We start from the raw sequence: 20,147 nt of genomic DNA, 5'->3' as shown, positions 1-20,147 counted from the left end.
CCAGTATACTACAAAACCTATCAGCACAACATGTTACAACATTAGTTCCACTTATGTTTTTTTCAAAGCACTGAACTTGATATCACTGTGTACAACTAAACATGTCCTGCGACTGCTTGAGATATAGGTACCAGCTTTCTCTGTTAACACTGGCAAGGTGTTGTACAGATAGGTAGTGTCTTATTCAGTAGCTGTTTCATTCAAAATATTGTTTAGTAATTTGTAATAATATGTTTTTTTGCCACTGCAAAAAGGATATCTTAAGTAAAAATATTATAAATATTAAAGTTATTATTAATATTATGAATTAAAGCACTTAATCCAATATTACTCTTATATTTTCTAACAGTATTTATTTGAGACTTTGTTGATTTTTTTTATTGAACTTTATTGATTTTATTGGTCGTTATTTTTATTTGTATTTTTTCAAATAATTTAAATAAGTTAAACACACCAGTAAGTCTTAACCCACCAGCAATACTACTACTACTACTACTAATAATAATAATAATAATACTAATAATAATTGTTATTATGATGATGATGATGATGATGATGATGATGATGATGAGAACAATTTGTTTCCTTCAAGTAGTTTTTTAAATGACACACATTTTAATAGGCATGTTTTTTTTTATCATAAACTGAGTTAGCTCCACTTGGGTTGCCATGTCAAGATCGATCCCCTCCCATGAGATTAATTGCCAGAGCAGATCTAAATCACCTCAATGCGAAGTTTTGCCATTCTCGTGATGCGTACAGAGAGTACTCAGTTTCTGTGTGTTCTCCTGGTTTTAGGTCTCTGCTTTAGACTACACCTTCCACCTGAACCTCCTGTACCTTCCAAACTCTGCCTTCCCATGTTGACCCTGGACTGGATAGACAATCATTTGGATTACGTTTTCCCTGCCCCTGGACCAAGAAGTGCTATCTTGGTGTTTAATGTTCTGTGCCCAAGTGGCCTGCTCTGTGTGATTATTAAACCACCTCACAACTGGAGCCTCTGCTCCCTGAGTGCTGACTATCATCTCAGTTTTTCATTTCAGAGAGACATGATGACTGCTGCATTTTGTATGCATTTTAAGAGATTAGTATGAGTAACAACATGAGGTGACCACCCTTGACCTGGAAATATTGCTATCATATCAGTGTACAAGGATAAAACACAAAAAGTCAAGGTGGGTGGGGCAGGCAAGCAAGTCAAGGTGGGTGGGAGTCGTGGAGGCAGTAGCGTGTTCCCAGATTATAGCATCACTGCAACACTCAGCAGAAGATAATGAGTTTAGCCACTCTGAGTGCCCTGCGTCACACATGGGTCAGAGTCTGGATTAGCACACCCAGCTCTCGTTTTAGGCTTCTCAATCCCTCAGTTTTCTCTCCTCCTTTGAGCATTTTGGACAGTTTGATTCAATTTATTGATCTTTTTGCTATCAAGAGTTTTGGATGAAGTCACCCGTTTCAACTGATGCTCGATACTGCAAACTTCAAGCATCGTTTGTTGGGTGGTAAGGTTTGCCTCCAAAAGAAGAGGAAGTAAAGTTGGATAGCTGAATTTAGGCTGGGTGAGACGATTTAACTACCAGGACGGGGGTTCACCCTGGCCAACAAATCAGCAAACTTATGTTACTCCCCAGTAACAAAGTGGCTGATGAAGGAGCCTCAGCACATCCCACCCAGGAGGGCCAAGCCATGGTGGACTCCCTCATGAAGGTGGGTTTTGTTCAGTAAATTGATTACACAGATTATGTTGTTAGATGATATTCTGATCTTCATTTAGCTCTTTCGTAGTCTCAGTTACAATTATGCTTGTAAAGTGAGAATATCTAAAATTGGCACCGTTTGGTTCAGAATTAAAAGAGTTACAAAGTAAAATGCATGAGGTACATTTTTATTTGTAAATACATAATGAAAGAATACAAACTGTGCAAAGGAACTATATCTATTAAAAAAGCAGTATGTACAATTTTGGATGCCTGTTATATTCCCATTTGGTCATAGATATATACAATATTGTCTATAATAAACATTTTTTGAGGGCAGTCTGTTTAGATCTTCTGCTTAAAACCTGATCTGAAGAAGATCCCCAGTATAGCCTGTGTCCTCATTTCCATGTGACATGTTAGTATAGAAACATCTTGAAATACCCACCTTAAGGGTAAAAAAGCACTATCTCTGTGTAAGGATGTCATATGGTCCAGTGAGCTCTATAGTCCTGTCTTTTCTGTTGAGACTTACAAGTGCATTAATAACTAAACACCATTCTGAATTCAGAAAGAATTGAGTGACTTAATTCAATGTTTTCAGAGCTCCATCAATAACATGTCCTGTAGTATTAATATGGTGGTGCATAAATAATTAAATAATACTATCATATTGAAGAATTAAGCATATTCATGAAGGACAGTGTCAGAGTCATGACCCTTTACTTGATCATGCAGTAAATAAATATTCAGTTAACAGGATTAGGTAAACTTGAAAAGAGGGAAACATTTATTACATGACATCATGATATTATTACATGTTATTACATGTTCCCTTATTTGGGGACAACTTCTTGTAGTCTCCCTGGAATAGACCTCTCATCCTGAAATAGACCTCTTATGAAAAGCAGATTATTAATCATATTTGGCACACATACCAATATTTTACTTTTCTACTTCATGTTTTCCACCAGCCATGACAGTTATCTACCAGTTTATAAATTACCTGAGATTTATCAGTATCAACTGCCTAATTATATCTCAAGTTGCCTAAGACATTTGGACAAATTGCAGTGTTCTACCAACTACAAATGCAACTACAACTTCTGCTCCTGGTCTTTGTTCCCATGAAGACTTGTTTATATAACCTGCCAAAGATTAGCTAGAGAACTCTGGGTGAATAAAAGCCTGTATTTATGTCATGTGTCTTTTTTGACCTTACAGGTGGTGGCATGTTACCGGTACTTGGCTTCTTGCATCGGCGGCTGCGCAGACAGCACAAGCCTGAGGCAGGAGCTTCGGCAGACTCGCGAACGCACCCAGACGATGGTGCAATCCTGCCGCGACCACCTAACGGCCCGGCTGCGGGACAGATCCCTTCCTGACCAGGAGAGGAGGGAAGCTGAGCTGCAGTGGGTGGCCTTCTCTTCCTGCCTGGAGCTCTTTCACGCAGACATGTGCAAGGTCTACCACATGGGCAACACTTTCTCCGTGGCAAACTACAGTTACATGGTGTGGACAGGTATGCAGGGTAAGGGCAATTATAATCCGAACATCATTAAAGTCCACATGGGGTGAAATGATATATGCATGGATAGCACATATTTACAACACATGTTCCATATATTTCTGCTGTATACCCTATCCATGATATGAGCTTTAACACTGACTACATTTAGTATACTGAAGGTGTAAGAAGCATGCTTAAGTACTGATTTTATCTAACACAAAACCCAATTTTTCTGTTCTGAGGGCGATTGCGTCGACAGGATTTTTATTGTTTGCTTGCTTGCAATCGGTCGATTGATCAGCTGATTGCCTATGTGCAGGAGGCACAAGCGAAATAGCAGCCCGCGCCCTGAGCTTGCCTGAACTGCAGGAGGATGCCGGCGAGGAGGACCTGGAGCAGACTCAGCTGGAGGAGGACATAGCGCACGTGGACCGCACCTTGCAGGACATGGAGCAGAAGGTGAATGTGCTGCACTGGACGGTGGAGGCGCAGGGGCCTCTCTACGCCGAACCGCTCAGCAGTGACAGCACCTCGTCTGCGCTCCTGTCCGTGGACGAGGAGGCACCCGGGGGTCTCTGCAACCACACCCACCTGTCCGCAGTGCTGTTGCTGTGTGGTGTGGCCGCCATGGCCGTGGCGCTGTCGGTGAGCGTGGCGCTCCTGGCCTGAGGTGTGGATGGGGTTGGCCGTTCAAGCGCATTGCCTGCCAGAGAAGTGTTTTGTTTGTTGTCTTCTCAAAAGTGATCAGCCAATTAAATGATCCTGCAAGCAAATGATTGATCACAGCAGGTTACAAGGCAAAAAATGAGTTGGTTTGAGGGACTAGAAAACATACACAGAACACACTGCTGTAATAAAGATACAACGTAGTGGCGTTTTGTCTAGGGGGGGGCTGTACTGTAAATAACAGTACACAAGAGATTTATTTTTCAGTGAACCTTTTTCAAAAGCTGTGCAGAAAGCATTTCAAGAGAGCTATCAAATGTGGAACCACTCACTGATGGACCTGAGTGTGGCTCATCTTATGCAGTGGTGTAAAACAGCTTAAAATGACTTACTACAGGAAAAAAGTGGATTCCGTTTTGGTCTCACTGTCTGTTGTTATTTACTTCCATTGCAGTGTAGAATTCATATCCCACAAAAAGTACATCAACACACTCCCTGTGAACCATGTAACTGCTTCACACCATTCTGTGTTTTTTCCACTAGTGAAGGAAGCACACAAATCTGAGAGCTACCAAGAACACTGGCCATTTCATCTCAAAGATTTCTACAGCATGAGAAGCTGGTTAATAGCAGATAATAATGGTCTTTGTTTATCCTTTAAAGCTTGATAGAAAGCACGGTCAACCTTCATAGCTTTAAGCATTTCTATGTCCATAATTAAAATAGTGCTACTCACTGGTAAGTTCAAATGTATACAGTTTAATGGGTAAAGCAATTAATGCTTATTCTGTTCACTAATTGAAGGTAAACATAGAAGCCAAAGCTAATATAGTTATCCGTTAAGATGATTGTGGACTTTTATGGACTTGTTTAACTATGTAATCAAACAGCATTAAGTAGGCTATCAAGGATTTGTTAATCTTGTACAATGGAGTAAAGCAATTAGTTTTTTTTTCAGGCAACACTTACTGGAGGCTCCATTAGTATGCTTATAATATATTTTACTGCCTGTATTGTATTAAAATAAATACCTAGTATTTACATTTTCCATTTGTTCATTAATTACTTAATGGAAAAATGTGTTTACATCATATAAACAAATCTGCTTTAGTTTGCAAAAGCCAATAACTCATTAGGAAGTTCCAGACTTTGTCTCATGATAGTCTTATGCTCATTTAAGAAAATACAGAAGCAAACAATCTAATCCTAGAACAAAACAAGGAAGACAACATAAAGATGCTGGAATGTGTTTTGAACAGAACCGTCTAAAAAAAATAACCTTCACATGATGATGCAAATATTTGTGTCTCCACATCAAACAAAATACTCCACAGAATTAGGAGTACCATCCAATATGAAGCAAATGAAACATTATGTTCTGCATAGCTAACAGGGATTTACGGCATTCAGCTGATGCTTTTATCCAAAGTGACTTAGAATTATGACTGAGTACAAATTGATTAATTGAGGGCTAAGGGTCTTGCTCAGGGGTCCTACAGTGGCAACTTCATAGTGGTGGGGCCTGAACCAACAACCTTCCAATTACAAGTCCAGTACTTTAACCACTGAGCTACCACTGCCCAAATGTAGTGCTAATGTTCAATTTCATATTATTCCTGGTGGGTAGAATTTCTTTTTTGACATTTTTCATTTGTTACAGTGTAGTCATGACTATATCTGTTAAAATGTTGAATGGTTTGACTACTGTTTCAGGTTCATTGTCATTAGCCTGTAACAAGGGGTTAGTAGAGTCAGTAGAGTCTGGAAGTCACTAGAGTCGAAATTTGGCACGTTTGGTTTAGCTGCATCACAGGAGCATATTTCCAGAGATGTTATATGAAGGTTAACTTCTATATGATTTATTGAATGGCACTTTAACAAGCCTTACAAATGTCCAAACACAGAGCTGATTGTGATAGTCGGAGGATTTGGCTCATTATTTTTTGCAATGTGCGCTGTTTCCATATACAGCATACATGTGACAAAATCAAATTAGTCTCCTTATACTCACACACCACCACCCACAGTACACACCAATTCAATGACTTTTTAGGCTTGTAAGTCTAATAAAATAGAAACTGAAAATAATTCTAACAGAATTATAGAATTATGTGAAGTGGCCAGAATTTAAATGGAAATCTGTATGACTATATTTAAAATAGCCTACTACATACTGTATACTGCATACTAAACTCAGTATATACTGTAAAGTGCATATTGGTCCATGGAATAGTATGCAGTATAGTAATCCAGTATACAACAAACACAAACCATACTGTGAGATCATATGAATGTATGAAGGTTCCGTCCACTTGTGAAAGAATTTTCCGCCACCGTTGCATGACGGGATGCAGTACACCACAAAGACGGTTCTGTTTATGGAATGTTTATGGAAGTAGTACATCATCCAGAAGACAGTTCTGTTTATGGAATGTTTATGGAAGTAGTACATCATCCAGAAGACAGTTCTGTTTATGGAATGTTTATGGAAGTAGTACATCATCCAGAAGACAGTTCTGTTTATGGAATGTTTATGGAAGTAGTACATCATCCAGAAGACAGTTCTGTTTATGGAATGTTTATGCAAGTAGTACATCATCCAGAAGACAGTTCTGTTTATGGAATGTTTATGCAAGTAGTACATCATCCAGAAGACAGTTCTGTTTATGGAAGTAGTACATCATCTGGGGATCTTTCGAGTATTCTGATTAGTCGTTTTGATTCCAGCCTCAGTTTTTCAAATTAGCATCACAACGACTAGGTGCAGCCAGAAGAGTGTTTTTTCTCAAATTATGTAGCTCGTGTATTGCTGTCCGGACATAGCAACAAATATGACAAAAGTCTAAAAATGAGTGTCGAGGGTTATATACTGCTGCTTTAATGTAGGAAAGTTGAAAACCACATGTCCGTGATAGGCTGAGTATCCCCGTGGAGGAGCCGCAGGATTAGGGTCGTCTCCTCAGGCCTTCGCTGCTTTCAAACACGTGTGTGAGTTAGCGCTCAACGTCAGCTTGGCGTGCTTACGTCATCACGTACATGCTTACGTTGGCGCGTACCTAAATGGAAGGCGACAGTCGATGAAAGGGAGTGGGTGTTGAGTGATTTTTATTTTGGTAATTATTTTAGTAATTATTTTAGCAATTATTTTGGTAGCTTATGAGAACACCAACTTAAAGGCTATAACAGCTCGATGGTGCACGGTTATAAGGCCGCATGTAAAGCTCTCTCTGCTCGCTGGCTTGGAAACACACCGGACGTGTCTGCCTTTATGCGTTTGTATCGTGTCTCTTGTAGTCTCTCTAAAATGTTATTTAAGAAAAAAGGGAAACCGCGTTTTACTTTTGCATCTGGACATCCGTGTGCCAGGACGGAGGCGAATTGCGGAACGGAAACTCTGCCGCGTTTCACAGGCCTGCGGAGGCCGATGGTCAGAGGTGACGTTAATACCGAGATCTCTGTGTTAAAGTTACATTTCAGAGACGTACACAGTCACGTACGCTAAAATAAATGTGTTATATATTAATAAAAATATATAAAATAAATATTTCTTATAGTTGCTATGCGTCATTCATGCGTATTATGGATATGTTGGAGTCAACAAAGTTGACCAGCCGCCGCTCCTAAACAGCCTTCACAGAAAGTGTCCAGAAACATGCAGGAGTGGGAGTCACATCATATAATCCTCATTTAATACCTTTTTTCCCTTTAGTAATGTTAGTCTCAGTCAGAAAAGGCAGCTGTGACTTAAAAAAAAATGTGGAAAATAACACCCACTTTCTGATGGACATGTGCGCTGTAGAAGGATTTTTCACTGAATGTGGCAGTGATAATATGGTAATAAACAAAACAACACACGATTCTGTGGAAAAAGCCAGTGGAAGCTCAAGTGGTGAAGGTACCTGACTTGTAATTGGAAAGTTGCTGGGTCCCACCACTGCCGAGTTGCCCCTGAGCAAGACCCTTAACCCTCAAGTTGTACTCAGTCATAATTGTAAGTCGCTTTGGATAAAGGCATCAGATAAATGCCAGAAATGCAAATGTCTTGCTTGAGCACTGAACATTTTCCCTCTGGAGTATTGATACTTCTGATCCAGTGCACCTGAAAAACTACTAGTATCTGCCTCGACCTTCAGTGCCTGTTTATGCCACTTTGTGAAAGATGCCATTGCAAGAGCACAATGCTATTGTGGTTGCATTGCACTTCTTGATTAAATCACAATATGTTGACACTAACAGATGCATTTAAATTGTATATAGTTGTAAGTTAATTCGTCTTTTAAGCAGAAGTGTTTTCATTTGTTGAAGATGCATAACCATTCATTCATTCATTTAATCGTTCATCTTCTAAAGTGCTTGATCCACTTTAAGGTCGTGGGGTTCCAGAGCCCATCCTTGCAGCACAGGGCAGGGATGCACAGCCACTTTCTCTGATTATACCCATTTTTGGAAGTTTATACTGACATATTGATTTCTCCGATATGTTCATTACAGAGTTGTGCACCACCAGCAAAGCAATGCAGTATGATGGGAGCAGGTCAGAAATCACAAAGCCTGGTCACAGAAAGCTTCTCTTTGATACACAAGCACTTGTTCGACTCCTAGAAGACAGCGGTGAGAATGTTTTTGTATTCAAGACATCTCTTACACGATTAGGTTCAAGTTTATCTTGAGCTGATCCAGTGTCATTTATTATAGAGTAGAGGCTTACCAGAGCTCCCGTTCCTTTGATACAGGGTTCACAATCCAACAGGCTAAAGTTTTCGTTAATATGCTGGTCAACACAACCAACTCCAACATGGATATAATGTATAATGACATGGTCACAAAGACTCAGCAAGTAAGATTTTTAACCCCTGTTCTGAGATTTGCTCTTTTTCAACTTGATTTCTTGAAGACTGTGCTATATGCATTGGACAGATTTAATTTTTGGCAGATTTAAACTTATGTTCTCTGGTCTGCTTTCCAAATTGCAAATGGACGTTTTATAATTCCTAAGAGTGCACCATCTTTTCAATGTTTTTCTCAAAACAGAGATGATAAACTGAATTTAATATTTCAAGACTTTGTCTTTTCTACACACAAAATCAGTGCTGAATTTTTCAGTAAATTATTAAAGATCTGAAATGGGAAATTTGTGCTGTTTGATCATGCTCATTGTGCCTGACTTCTGTTTGCGGGGTGACAGGAAATCATGTTGCAGAAAGTTATGTCTCATATTGCTGCTGTGAAAAAAGACATGATCATTTTGGAAAAAAGTGAGTTTTCAACATTACTGGCAGAGAACGAAGTAAGTGAATGAAGTATGAACTGTTCTTAGAGTAAATGCCAGATTTAGCTGTTTAGCATCAGCAGAAAGATATATGTAAATTTTCCATGTGAATTGTTTAAAATATAGTATGGAACAAAAAACCCCCAAAAACCTAAGTGTAATGTGGATTGAGCTCCCTTGCAAAATAATTTAATCAGTAATCCTTGTCTGCATATTTCCTCTTCCAGAGAATCAAGGTGGAACTTGCACAACTGAACATGCAGCTCTCTGTACGTAATGCTTTCTGCTTTCCCTTTTTTTTTTTTTTTTTTTTTAATCGGTTGAAGCAAACTTTTAGAGTCCAAATAACTTTCCACACTAAAAGTTGTAACCTTCACTCTTGTGCTCACACAGGATAATCAATACTTTTACATTTTCTGAGTGGATTTAACAGAGCACAGTCATTTATCTGTTGATAAATGAGCATGACTTAATCGATAAGATGACTGTGCTTTATGGTTAATTTAAAGTCTTAATTCTGCACTTGATTTATAATGGTTACACTAACACCACATCCACATTTTGTGAATAAATTTAAGTTAGAAGTACAATAACCGCCTCCAAGTTTGTTTGAGCAGATGCAGTTGCAGTCTAAGATTTTCTGCCCTTTATTTTGGGATCTACCAGGATATGATGAATAAAGTATGTCTAGATAACAAGCTGGACGTGAACTTGGAAAAGAGCCAAGTGAAAGAAATGGTGAGTTGCTTGGTCAAAACTAGAAGGAAGTGGAAGATGTGTTGGGTTGTTTGGTGTAACCTAGAGGGAAGGTCTATGGGAAGTATCGCCCACATTCTGTAAGATAGTGTGCTTTGTCAGATATTTAACGTGTAGTAATTTTTTTCAGCTGTTTTTTTTTTATTCTGAAACTCCTTTTTCCCCCCAGAAAGCAGAACATGAAAGGAAGCTTCTTCAAACAAGGCATGATGTGATGGAGATGGTAAATAACATTCCCTTATCAGTGTTTCTGTGCTCAAAATAATCCTTTTATTAGGTAGACTTTGTGTCTAATGTATGTGTCTTAAAAACACAAGTTGGCCATTATATGCTAGAAAATGGGACCACATTGGGTGGTTGATCTGTAATGCTGTACATAGTGATAAGAATGAAACAGTGATCTGATCAGGTCATAAAGGGACTACATTTACTAGAACATAAAGACATGTAACTTACAGAAACTGAAGCATACCATTTAAGAATGTGTGTGCTTGGCCAGTAAGCCAACAGTTTTCAGGCTGATTTCACATACATTAGCAAACATGTGAAAACCTTAAAAGTTCTAGTCATAGGTTGTATGCTGGTATGGTTGCTGATTTGGCCACCATCTTGAATTTTGCTGTCAGGTGGTTTGATTTGCCACGAAATCCAGGATACAATAGATTCTCTAGTGCTTACAATAATCCCCTATAATTTGAGGTTCACTGTATGATAGTTTCTATACAGAGAGAGCATCGAAAATGACTGAATCCCCAGTTTAAAACACGACTGTGTCGATTGTGCGCTTGTGCTCCTAATCTGCTGACAAATATTCCGATTATTCGGTATTGAAGATGGTACTGGATGATTTCTCCTTTTCCCAGATGGCTGAGCAAGACCGCCATGTGACTCAGAATAATATGAAAATTGACACAGAAGTGGCTGGCCTGAAAACGATGCTAGAATCCCACAAACTGGACAGTATCAAATATCTAGCAGGTACTTGAATCGCCATTTATTTCTTAGCTAGACTAAATAAACCAAGATCTCTCCTCCATCACATATGACCTGCTTTAAGTGAGGGCGAAGTTCTGTACAGGTGTCCTCTAACAGAGACTCTGTCTGCCACCTCATGGTTATTGGTCAAGCAGGCTTGCTCAGCATTTCATTATGCTCAAAAGAGAACACTGAGCACCTGATAGTGCCAGGTGATCAGACAAACATTTGACTGACTGGTACGTTGTATAATGTCACGTGACCAGACAGATGTGTGATGTACTGGAGAAAAAGTGATCTTGTCCATTCCTTCATTGAGAATATTCAAATTTCTCGATTCCCTGTGAAGAATGAGATCCCAGCAATAAAGTTCAATATTGGTCATAGTATTATAGTTTATACGTTTTCAGAATAAAAGCTGTGCATGAGCTTGTCAGTTGGTTTGTGGGTTTGGCCAGCTACATTAATGGGATAAGGGGTTAGGGTTTGTGGGTTTGGCCAGCTACATTAATGGGATAAGGGGTTAGGGTTTGTGGGTTTGGCCAGCTACATTAACGGGATAAGGGGTTAGGGTTTGTGGGTTTGGCCAGCTACATTAATGGGATAAGGGGTTAGGGTTGTGGGTTTGGCCAGCTACATTAACGGGATAAGGGGTTAGGGTTTGTGGGTTTGGCCAGCTACATTAACGGGATAAGGGGTTAGGGTTTGTGGGTTTGGCCAGCTACATTAACGGGATAAGGGGTTAGGGTTTGTGGGTTTGGCCAGCTACATTAACGGGATAAGGGGTTAGGGTTTGTGGGTTTGGCCAGCTACATTAACGGGATAAGGGGTTAGGGTTTGTGGGTTTGGCCAGCTACATTAACGGGATAAGGGGTTAGGGTTTGTGGGTTTGGCCAGCTACATTAACGGGATAAGGGGTTAGGGTTTGTGGGTTTGGCCAGCTACATTAACGGGATAAGGGGTTAGGGTTTCCGGAAAAAACTGGAACTGTGGAATAACTGTTTGTCGTCCACACTCAGAAAGCTAACTAACCAATTTAGGTACAATCCCTTTTATTATCCAAAATTGTAAATGAGACTTTGATATTACACTAGCTATCTTAAATGTAGGATTCTCAATGAAGGTTTCCCTGATCCTTTGTTTTGTTTCTTCTGACTTTACTCAGGGTCCGTGTTCACGTGTCTTACAGTAGTACTGGGATTCTATCGCATATGGATGTGAATTCAGGGAGTTGATTACGGTCTCACTGAACAGTTGATGCCTCCAAAAATAAAAAATAAAATCAACACAACCTCACATTCAAAAGGAGTCACTTGCAGTCAGCCGATGAGGACATTCCAGTAAGGACTGCCACTACTCTAGCAGATGAGTCATTGGTTGGGTCATTTCTACCGCTCCTGAGTCTATGGAAAACTTTTCAGTGTCATCATTGCTACACACATTTCTGCCGCTAGCCATATTGTTTTATTTACATTGAACTTCGTCACTGTACTGTATGCTAGGTTTTTTGGCATATTACAACCTGACTATATGCATTATATGTTTGAGACTCAGGCTTATGTTGTCTTTTGGTGGGCCCAAATGTAATCTCAGTGATTTTGTTTTTATTGACTTCAGTCTCATTGATTGTATGGACTGAATTAAACTCAAAACATTATTGAATTATATATTATATATCTACATAATTTTGAATGAAATGTATGGTTCATTTGTGTATGTGTAACCTTTAAAAAAAAGATTCCCAGAAAAGCTGACATTTATTTATAGTGCTGGCACTGGCCCACTGATTACAGTTTGAGTGGGTTTTTAAATTTTTAATAAATTTGCAACAATTGCAAACAAACTTTTTTCACTTTGTCATTATGGGTTATTTCGAGGGAAAAAATGAATTGAATCCATTTTGGAATAAGGCTGTAACATAACAAAAAGTGGAAAAAGTGAAGCACTGGATACTTTCCAGATGCGCCGTATTTGTATGATAAAGGCAGCACACTGAAATGATTAATAAAGGTGGATTTAGAGAGCCTTAACATGTCTAGTCATGGTTTTTTTTGGAAGCGCACAGCATGTTTTTTCGCTCACAGTACAAGTACTTGGCAATTTAAGGTGCTTACCAGATTCTGGTAAAACACTAAATAGAAATATTGACCAGTGTTAAGAGCATAAAGTGAAGAAGTCAATTGATTCCTAGCACTATATACACATTAAAACCACTGACGGGTGAAGTGAATAATATTGTTGCAATGATACCTGTCAAGGGCTAGAATGTATTAGGCTTGTATCAGGTAGCATATGAGCAGTTTTTGAAGTTGATGTGTTGGAAGCAGGGGATATCTCTTCAGCAGGATAATGCTATAAATATACTCTATTTTATTCTAAAAAGCAAAAGGAAGAGTTTTTTTTAAAGTATGTATGTTCTGTTAATTTCAGGACATCTTAAGACATCTCATTTTGCTTCCTCTAGTGTCACAAATTGCATTTAGCCAGCTAGTGTTTGAAATATGTACAGGTAAAAGTTAATCACATAAATGTCTAGTAGACTTAAATATTGAAAACTATAGCACTTACAATAATTGTGAATGTCTAAAATTAAGGCACACTTTACATATCCCAGCAACAGAGAATGCCTCGACCGACATCCAATGACTAGTATTTATAAATGATCTCAAGTGTGAGATAATGTGTTTTTCCTTTTCGCACAGTAGAGGGCAGTATAGCGGTCTAGTGCAGGAGTCACAATGCCGAAGAAGGTGAATCGAGGAAGCGGATCTTTCCACGCGGGAGCTTCCTTGGCTGGACTGCGTGTGTTTATCTGTGTATGTAAAATAACATTAACGACTCCTAAATTGCAAAAAAACAAAACAAAACACTTGTATGTCCATCAAATTTCCTTTGGGTCTCTGACATCCGTTAAGGGTTATTTAGCTGCTGCCAGATTTTAACGGAGCTAGTTGTAAGATAAGATAGATTAATAAGATCGGACAGCACGATCGCAGAATGGCCTTACTGCTTTGGATCACCTACACCCACACACGCGTATTTATTCAGGTACTGAAGTGAAGAACACGTGTGTTGAGACTGCGGAGTGTGTGAAGGGAACATTGTGTCAGGTTTCCTTTAACTCCTTCAGAAAACATGTCCGAGGCTGTGGAGGCGAGTGCCGCTGAGGCAGGCTGGCCTGGCGCAGATATGGACCACATCTACCAGATCAGCGAGACCTGTCGCTTCATCACGAGTCAGGGCTACAAGAAGGTAAGAGCATTTGTCATGCACAGACTCTCCGTTAAGCTCTGTGGGTAAGCTTTGACACTAGCTAAAGAGTAGTGGCCCCCACCCCTTACCAACTCAGGTAAACCGGGAAAGTAGGGACAGCTTAATACAAAAATAACTATTTTAGCAGTGACATCAGCATAGGTGTGTTTGGTGCTTGAGAACTTTTCAGAACTGCTCCCCTGACCAGAGGCTTGACTGTGTTTACGCTGATCTCCAAGCCAGTCGCTTTCAGATACTTCTGAATGGCTCATTACAACACTGCGTTACCAAGCGCTTGTACTGTAGGCTAGGGCTGTTACGATATCAGAGTTTCCCTACACGATTATTGTGGCCAAAAGAATTCCTGATGACGATATTATCGCGATAGCTATAGAAAAACCGAGACGCTGCACTGATCGTGGCCTCCTCATGCGGCAGAGAGGTGTTTATGAGCGGCTACAGCAGGTTGTGCTTGCACACGTAACCTAAAGTGGGTGGTGAATGATGTTAGGCTAGTTAATATATGCTAGTTGTTAGTGATATATTTATTGGCCTATGATGCGTGATCTGGCACTGAAGGTTTGCTACTTGTCTTGCTGTTTCCAGTAGTGCTGCCAAGCTTGGTTAAGTATTAACCTGTTCATAATTGACCCTTTGCCAAGTCCTGCCCCTCTTGGTTAGGTTTCGGCCTGTCAAGATCTCACACCTGCTATGCCAGTCTGTATGGTTTTAAACAATATCAGTCAGGGCTGTTCCAATGGAAATAATACACTTCTGGAACAATAGTTATGAAACATCAGAGAGAAGCAGACAGAAAGGTCTACAATATACATTGGAGAGCTATATTTGTTGGCGGAGTAAGTATCGTGTGAATGAGGAGGACAGCAAAATCAAAAAGATCACCGGTCCCGCTGGTAGTTTGTACTGACCATGAATGTAAGGCAGAAATGATTTACTTACGGTGCATCCGGAAAGTATTCACAGTGCTTCACTTTTTCCACATTTTATGTTACAGCCTTATTCCAAAATGGATTAAATTCATTCTTTCCCTCAACATACTACACACAATAACCCATAATGACAAAGTGAAAAAAAGTTTGTTTATAATTGTTTCGAATTTATTAAAATAAATAAATAAATAAATAAATCACATGTACATAAGTATTCACAGCCTTTGCCATGATACTCAAAACTGAGCTCAGGTGCATCCAGTTTCCACTGATCATCCTTCAGTTGTTTCAACAACTTGATTGGAGTCCACCTGTGGTAAATTGTTGATTGGACATGATTTGGAAAGGCAAAATATATAAGGTACCATAGTTGACAGTACATGTCAGAGCACAAACCAAGCCATGAAGTCCAAGGAATTGTTCAAGTTTGGTTTATTTGTCACATACATAGTCATACACAGTACAACACGCAGTGAAATTGTATCGAATAACAGATTGGAGAAAGGATACTGAAAAAACTTCTGCAGCATTAAAGGTCCCAATGAGCACAGTGGCCTCCATCATCTGTAAATAGAAGAAGTTTGGAACCACCAGGATCGGGGTAAAAGGGTCTTAGTCAGGGAGGTGACCAAGAACCCAAGGGTCACTCTGACAGAGCTTCAGCGTTGCTCCGTGGAGAGAGGAGAACCTTTCAGATGGACAACCATTTCTCCAATCAGGCCTGTATGGTAGAGTGGCCAGACGGAAGACACTCCTCAGTAAAAGGCACAAGGCAGCCTGCTTGGAGTTTGCCAAAAGCCACCTGAACGACTCTCAGACCATGAGAAACAAAATTCTCTGGTCTGATGAAACAAAGATTAAACTCTTTAGACTGAATGCCAAGCGTCGCTTCTGGAGGAAACCAGGTACCGCTCATCACCTGGCCAATACCATCCCTACAGTGAAGCACGGTGGTGGCAGCATCATGCCGTGGGGTTCTCCCAGAAATTGGGAGACTAGTCAGTGTCGAGGGAAAGATGAATGCAGCAATGTACAGAGACATCCTTAAAGAAAACCTGCTCCAGATCACTCTGGACCTCAGACTGGGGCGAAGGTTCATCTTCCAACAGGACACTGACCCTATGCACACAGCTAAGATAACATGGGAGTGGCTTCGAGACAACTCTGTGAATGTTCTTGAGTGGCCCAGCCAGAGCCCAGACTCGAACCTGATTGAACATCTCTGGAAAGATCTGAACATGGCTGTGCCCAGACACTCCCCATCCAACCTGATGGAGCGTGAGAGGTTCTGCAAAGAAGTATGGGAGAAACTGCCCAAAAATAGGTGAGCCAAGCTTGTAGCATCATACTGAAAAGACTTGAGTCTGTAATTGCTGCCAAAGGTGCTTCAACAAAGTATTGAGCAAAGGCTCTGAAAACATATGTACATGTGATTTTTAATTTTTTTTTAATTCAATTTGCAACAATTCCAAACAAACTTTTTCCACTTTGTCATTATGGGGTATTGTGTGTAGAATTTTGAGGGGAAAAAAATTTAATTTGCGCTGTAAATACTTTCCGGATGCACTGTACTACTAAGTTATTACTTTGCATTTATTTTGTACTATTGTGGTAAGTGTTTAGTGGCCCCCATTAAACATTTTTTACCACAATAGTTTGAAATTGGTTAGCAAAATTGTTCAGTCCAATTGTTCATATTGCCCTAAAACTGGGGACTGGAAAAATGGGTGTGTGATTCCTATATGTTTCACCAAATCTATAAAGATGTAAATGTCTTCAAATTCTGAAGATTGCCTGGTCAGCTGTGTTCCATCTGTCCTGTATTTAAAAAGACATTCAAAATGATATATATTTATCGAATGTAAGTAATATGGTTATATCTAAAGCATCACGGACGTGCACTTTTCCACACAGGTAGCCTTGCAGTTCCCCGATGAACTTCTGGTAGATTCCATTGCGGTCTCGGCAGCAGTTGAGCAGGAGGCCAATGTAAAGACTTATGTTCTAGGCGACACCTCGTATGGCAGGTTAGAGGCGCACTCGTCGTTCAGCTATCAGCATAACATGGCTCGCGTGCAATATCTTCACCGCTGTTATTGTTCTCCTTTTCAGCTGCTGTGTGGACGAGGTCACTGCAGAGCACGTCGGGGCAGAGTGCATTGTACATTACGGCCGCTCGTGTCTCAGCCCAGCCGCGAGGCTCCCTGTCATGTACGTGTTCGGGAGGAGCCCCATCGATGTCCAGCGCTGTGCCACAGCTTTCAGAGAGCTCTTCCCCGACAGCGAGAGCCACGTGGTCGTACTGCATGACGTCACCTACTCGCATGCCATAGGTAGGCCAGTCGTGTGGTTTCAATGCATCGCAGCACTTTGGTTTCATAAAACATCTTTGGATAACTCTGGGCCACCTCTTTAAATATCTTTTTGTTTGCTGTAATGTTCTACTGCACTGATGCCTAACTAGATACGTATCAGCATTTTTAAAAAGCTTCTCTAACACATGTTTTCTGTCCTCAGATGACCTCAGATGTCTCCTAAGTGATTCATATCCCCACATCGTGTTCTCTGCTCTAAAAGATCACACTCTCGGTCAAGGGGAGGTCCACAGACCTCTCACTGGTGGCGATAAGGCAGACTGCATGGGTGATACAGTCATTCATAAATTTGGCAGACACTTTTGTTTGAAAGACGGGAAGACTGTGGAGAACTACAGTATGTTCTACATCGGCCACGAGGGGCTGACGCTCACAAACTTCATGATGACTTGGAACCGCTGCGCCTTCAGTTCGTTCGACCCTGGCACGTCGACAGCCCGAGCAGAGTCGGTCAGCATAAACAAAGCTCTGATGAAGCGCTACTACGCCATAGAGCAGGTGAAGGACGCCAGCGTGGTGGGCATCTTGGTGGGCACGCTGGGCGTGGCCAGCTACTTGACTATCATTGAGCAGTTGAAAGAGTGCATTCACAAAGCCGGCAAGAAAAGCTATCTCTTCGCTATGGGCAAGCTCAACGTGCCCAAACTGGCCAACTTCTTGGAGATCGATGTCTATGTGTTGGTTGCTTGTCCAGAAAACTCGCTGCTAGACTGCAGCGAGTTCCACAGGCCCGTGGTGACGCCCTTCGAGATGGAGGTCGCGTGCAACAAGCATCGAGAGTGGAGTGGGGAATACATCACAGACTTCCGAGACCTTCTACCTGGTGTGTCCTTCTCTATAAACTTTTTCTTTTGTCCCTTCTATAAACCACACACATGTCGTGTCACGATCGCTGTTGGCTTCTTTCTTTTTATTTCTTTAGTGTGACTGTGGACCCCATTCAGCCCAGCAGTGTCACTGTTATGCGTAAAATGTCGATTAGCAAAGCTGCGCCTGATGAACATAGTCACACAGCCCACACAACACCCATTACCGTGTCCGTAATCTAGCTGTTGAGAGTGGTCCACAACCCAAATAATGTCCAGTCATCCTAGAGTCAGAATCTGGCGAATGTCATAAAGGACAGATTGCTTGTGGCAACAGATTTACAGACTGTAATAGTGCTTCGGTTGTGATTCATCTTAGGTAACGTATAAAGTAGACCTCTAATAAAGAGGCCAGTGAATTTAGTGGGACAGTGAGTGTCCTAACCTCAGCATTACTTCGAACAGGGGGGAGCAGTCATGTGCACTTCCCAAAGCCAGACGCATCTGCTACTGAGGAAGATGTGACGGACGTGTCGCTGATCACTGGAGCCCTGCGCTCTTCCCGTTTAAACTCCTCTTCGGAGCTGCCGAAGGTTTCCTCGCCGTCGTCTTCTCTGGTCGTCAGGAACCAGACTCTGACCGTGGCCAACACAAACACTGCAGGTAGAGTTTTCTGACACCCGTTCAGACACTTTGGCACTTTATGGCTTTAACGTAACAATAAAGACTGTGTAGAAACGCTGAAGACTGTTTGACTTGAATCAGCAGTGCATGTGACCGGCTGTGGAGGGCACAAGGCCCAGCAGAGTTCAATCATTTCCAGTTCTTAACGCTCCAACCAGACCTTGTACTTAACAGCACTGTAGAATCAGACACCACTGGCCTAAAATGTTCAGATGTTCAACATTTTGGACTTGCGTAATGCTGTTTTTAGTAATGATTATACTATAGTAAGAATTAATTCAGATGCTCTTAAGTGGTCATATAAGACATATAAGAACATTTATCCAACGTTCTTGCCAGCATTTTTTGCAGTTCTTCCACCATATTTGTCATGGTGTAGCTGGAACCAGCCAGAAATATTTGCATTTCTGTAACGCGGCTCAATGAACGTATGTAACGCAGGTCTTTTTGCTTGTACGTTGGCAGCATCCTTCCTGGCTGGTCGCAGCTGGCAGGGCTTGGAGCCCAAGCTGGGGGAGACGCCTGTGGTAAAAGCCATGGAGGGAAGGCGAGGGATCGCCATAGCTTACGAAGAGGAGGGAGCGGATGGGAGAGAGCGCCCGAGCTGACCACACCAAGGACCAACCAGGACGTTTAGAAGGAAATACGAACATCAGCGGAACTGCATCGCAGGGCACTGGGACAAGATCTCGTTTGAAAATGTACCCTGTTTAGGGTGGTGTGACTGAGAATCGGTTTATGTGTGTGGCGCTACTAAAAGATGAGGTCTGCTTTAGTTATTGAATAAAATGACCTAAAACCATCTAAAATATCATTAAGAAAATGGCCAGGGATGGACTGAAACCTGAGGTGCTGTTAGTAAGTACCTGTAGCCCAAAGTGTAAGCTGCCACAAATGACGTCTCCTCGCACACAACAGCCACTGTACATTTATGGTTTGTAATAAAAACAATTGTTTAAAGGAGAAATCAGTTTCCTATGTCCTGAATTGTGCATCAGCATTTATTTCCAGCTTCTCGGTGGTGATTACCGCACGGCCCCAACAGCTGCAGGAAGTATCAGCGGTTTACAGGCCCTCGTAGACCTGGGAACACCCTTCAGCTTGGAGCCCATGTTAGCTTTCTGTTCCAAAACCCAAGCCAGGGTGAGAGGCTATTTTCTGTACATGCTGGTGATGTTGGTTTAGACATTTATCAGCTGGGTTA

At 41.1% G+C, this 20,147-nt stretch overlaps 3 protein-coding genes across 6 annotated transcripts; all 3 read left to right on the top strand.

Moving 5' to 3' along the window:
- Positions 1-2,982: 2,982 nt before the first annotated feature.
- On the top strand, positions 2,983-4,917 carry rgs9bp (regulator of G protein signaling 9 binding protein). 2 transcript variants are annotated; one of them, XM_035519906.1, is made up of 2 exons: positions 2,983-3,222; positions 3,530-4,917. In XM_035519906.1, the coding sequence occupies exons 1-2, from the start codon at positions 3,027-3,029 to the stop codon at positions 3,877-3,879; spliced, it is 546 nt and encodes a 181-aa protein (XP_035375799.1). In that variant the 5' UTR covers positions 2,983-3,026; the 3' UTR covers positions 3,880-4,917. The 2 variants fall into 2 exon arrangements, with proteins under 2 accessions (XP_035375799.1, XP_035375798.1); XM_035519905.1 differs by having other exon boundaries at positions 2,983-3,231; positions 3,512-4,917.
- Positions 4,918-6,931: 2,014 nt separating this feature from the next.
- Positions 6,932-12,754, top strand: mcur1 (mitochondrial calcium uniporter regulator 1). Of its 2 annotated transcripts, none has more exons than XM_027019387.2 (9): positions 6,932-6,989; positions 8,368-8,487; positions 8,610-8,713; positions 9,062-9,163; positions 9,373-9,414; positions 9,812-9,883; positions 10,071-10,124; positions 10,765-10,879; positions 12,042-12,754. In XM_027019387.2, exons 2-9 carry the CDS (start codon positions 8,391-8,393, stop codon positions 12,095-12,097), a joined length of 642 nt encoding a protein of 213 aa, XP_026875188.2. In that variant the 5' UTR covers positions 6,932-6,989; positions 8,368-8,390; the 3' UTR covers positions 12,098-12,754. The 2 variants fall into 2 exon arrangements, with proteins under 2 accessions (XP_026875188.2, XP_026875186.2); XM_027019385.2 differs by having other exon boundaries at positions 6,932-7,310.
- An 871-nt stretch (positions 12,755-13,625) lies between these two features.
- dph2 (diphthamide biosynthesis 2) lies at positions 13,626-19,910 on the top strand. 2 transcript variants are annotated; one of them, XM_027019367.2, is made up of 7 exons: positions 13,626-13,692; positions 14,007-14,128; positions 16,993-17,105; positions 17,191-17,411; positions 17,596-18,276; positions 18,725-18,922; positions 19,409-19,910. In XM_027019367.2, exons 2-7 carry the CDS (start codon positions 14,012-14,014, stop codon positions 19,549-19,551), a joined length of 1,473 nt encoding a protein of 490 aa, XP_026875168.2. In that variant the 5' UTR covers positions 13,626-13,692; positions 14,007-14,011; the 3' UTR covers positions 19,552-19,910. The 2 variants fall into 2 exon arrangements, with proteins under 2 accessions (XP_026875168.2, XP_026875167.2); XM_027019366.2 differs by having other exon boundaries at positions 13,636-13,924.
- The last annotated feature ends 237 nt before the right edge of the window (positions 19,911-20,147 follow it).

The sequence above is a fragment of the Electrophorus electricus genome, chromosome 19, assembly GCF_013358815.1.
Source record: "Electrophorus electricus isolate fEleEle1 chromosome 19, fEleEle1.pri, whole genome shotgun sequence".
NCBI lineage: Eukaryota > Metazoa > Chordata > Actinopteri > Gymnotiformes > Gymnotidae > Electrophorus > Electrophorus electricus.
Note: the sequence above shows the minus strand (reverse complement) of the source record. Positions and strands in the feature narration are given on the sequence as shown.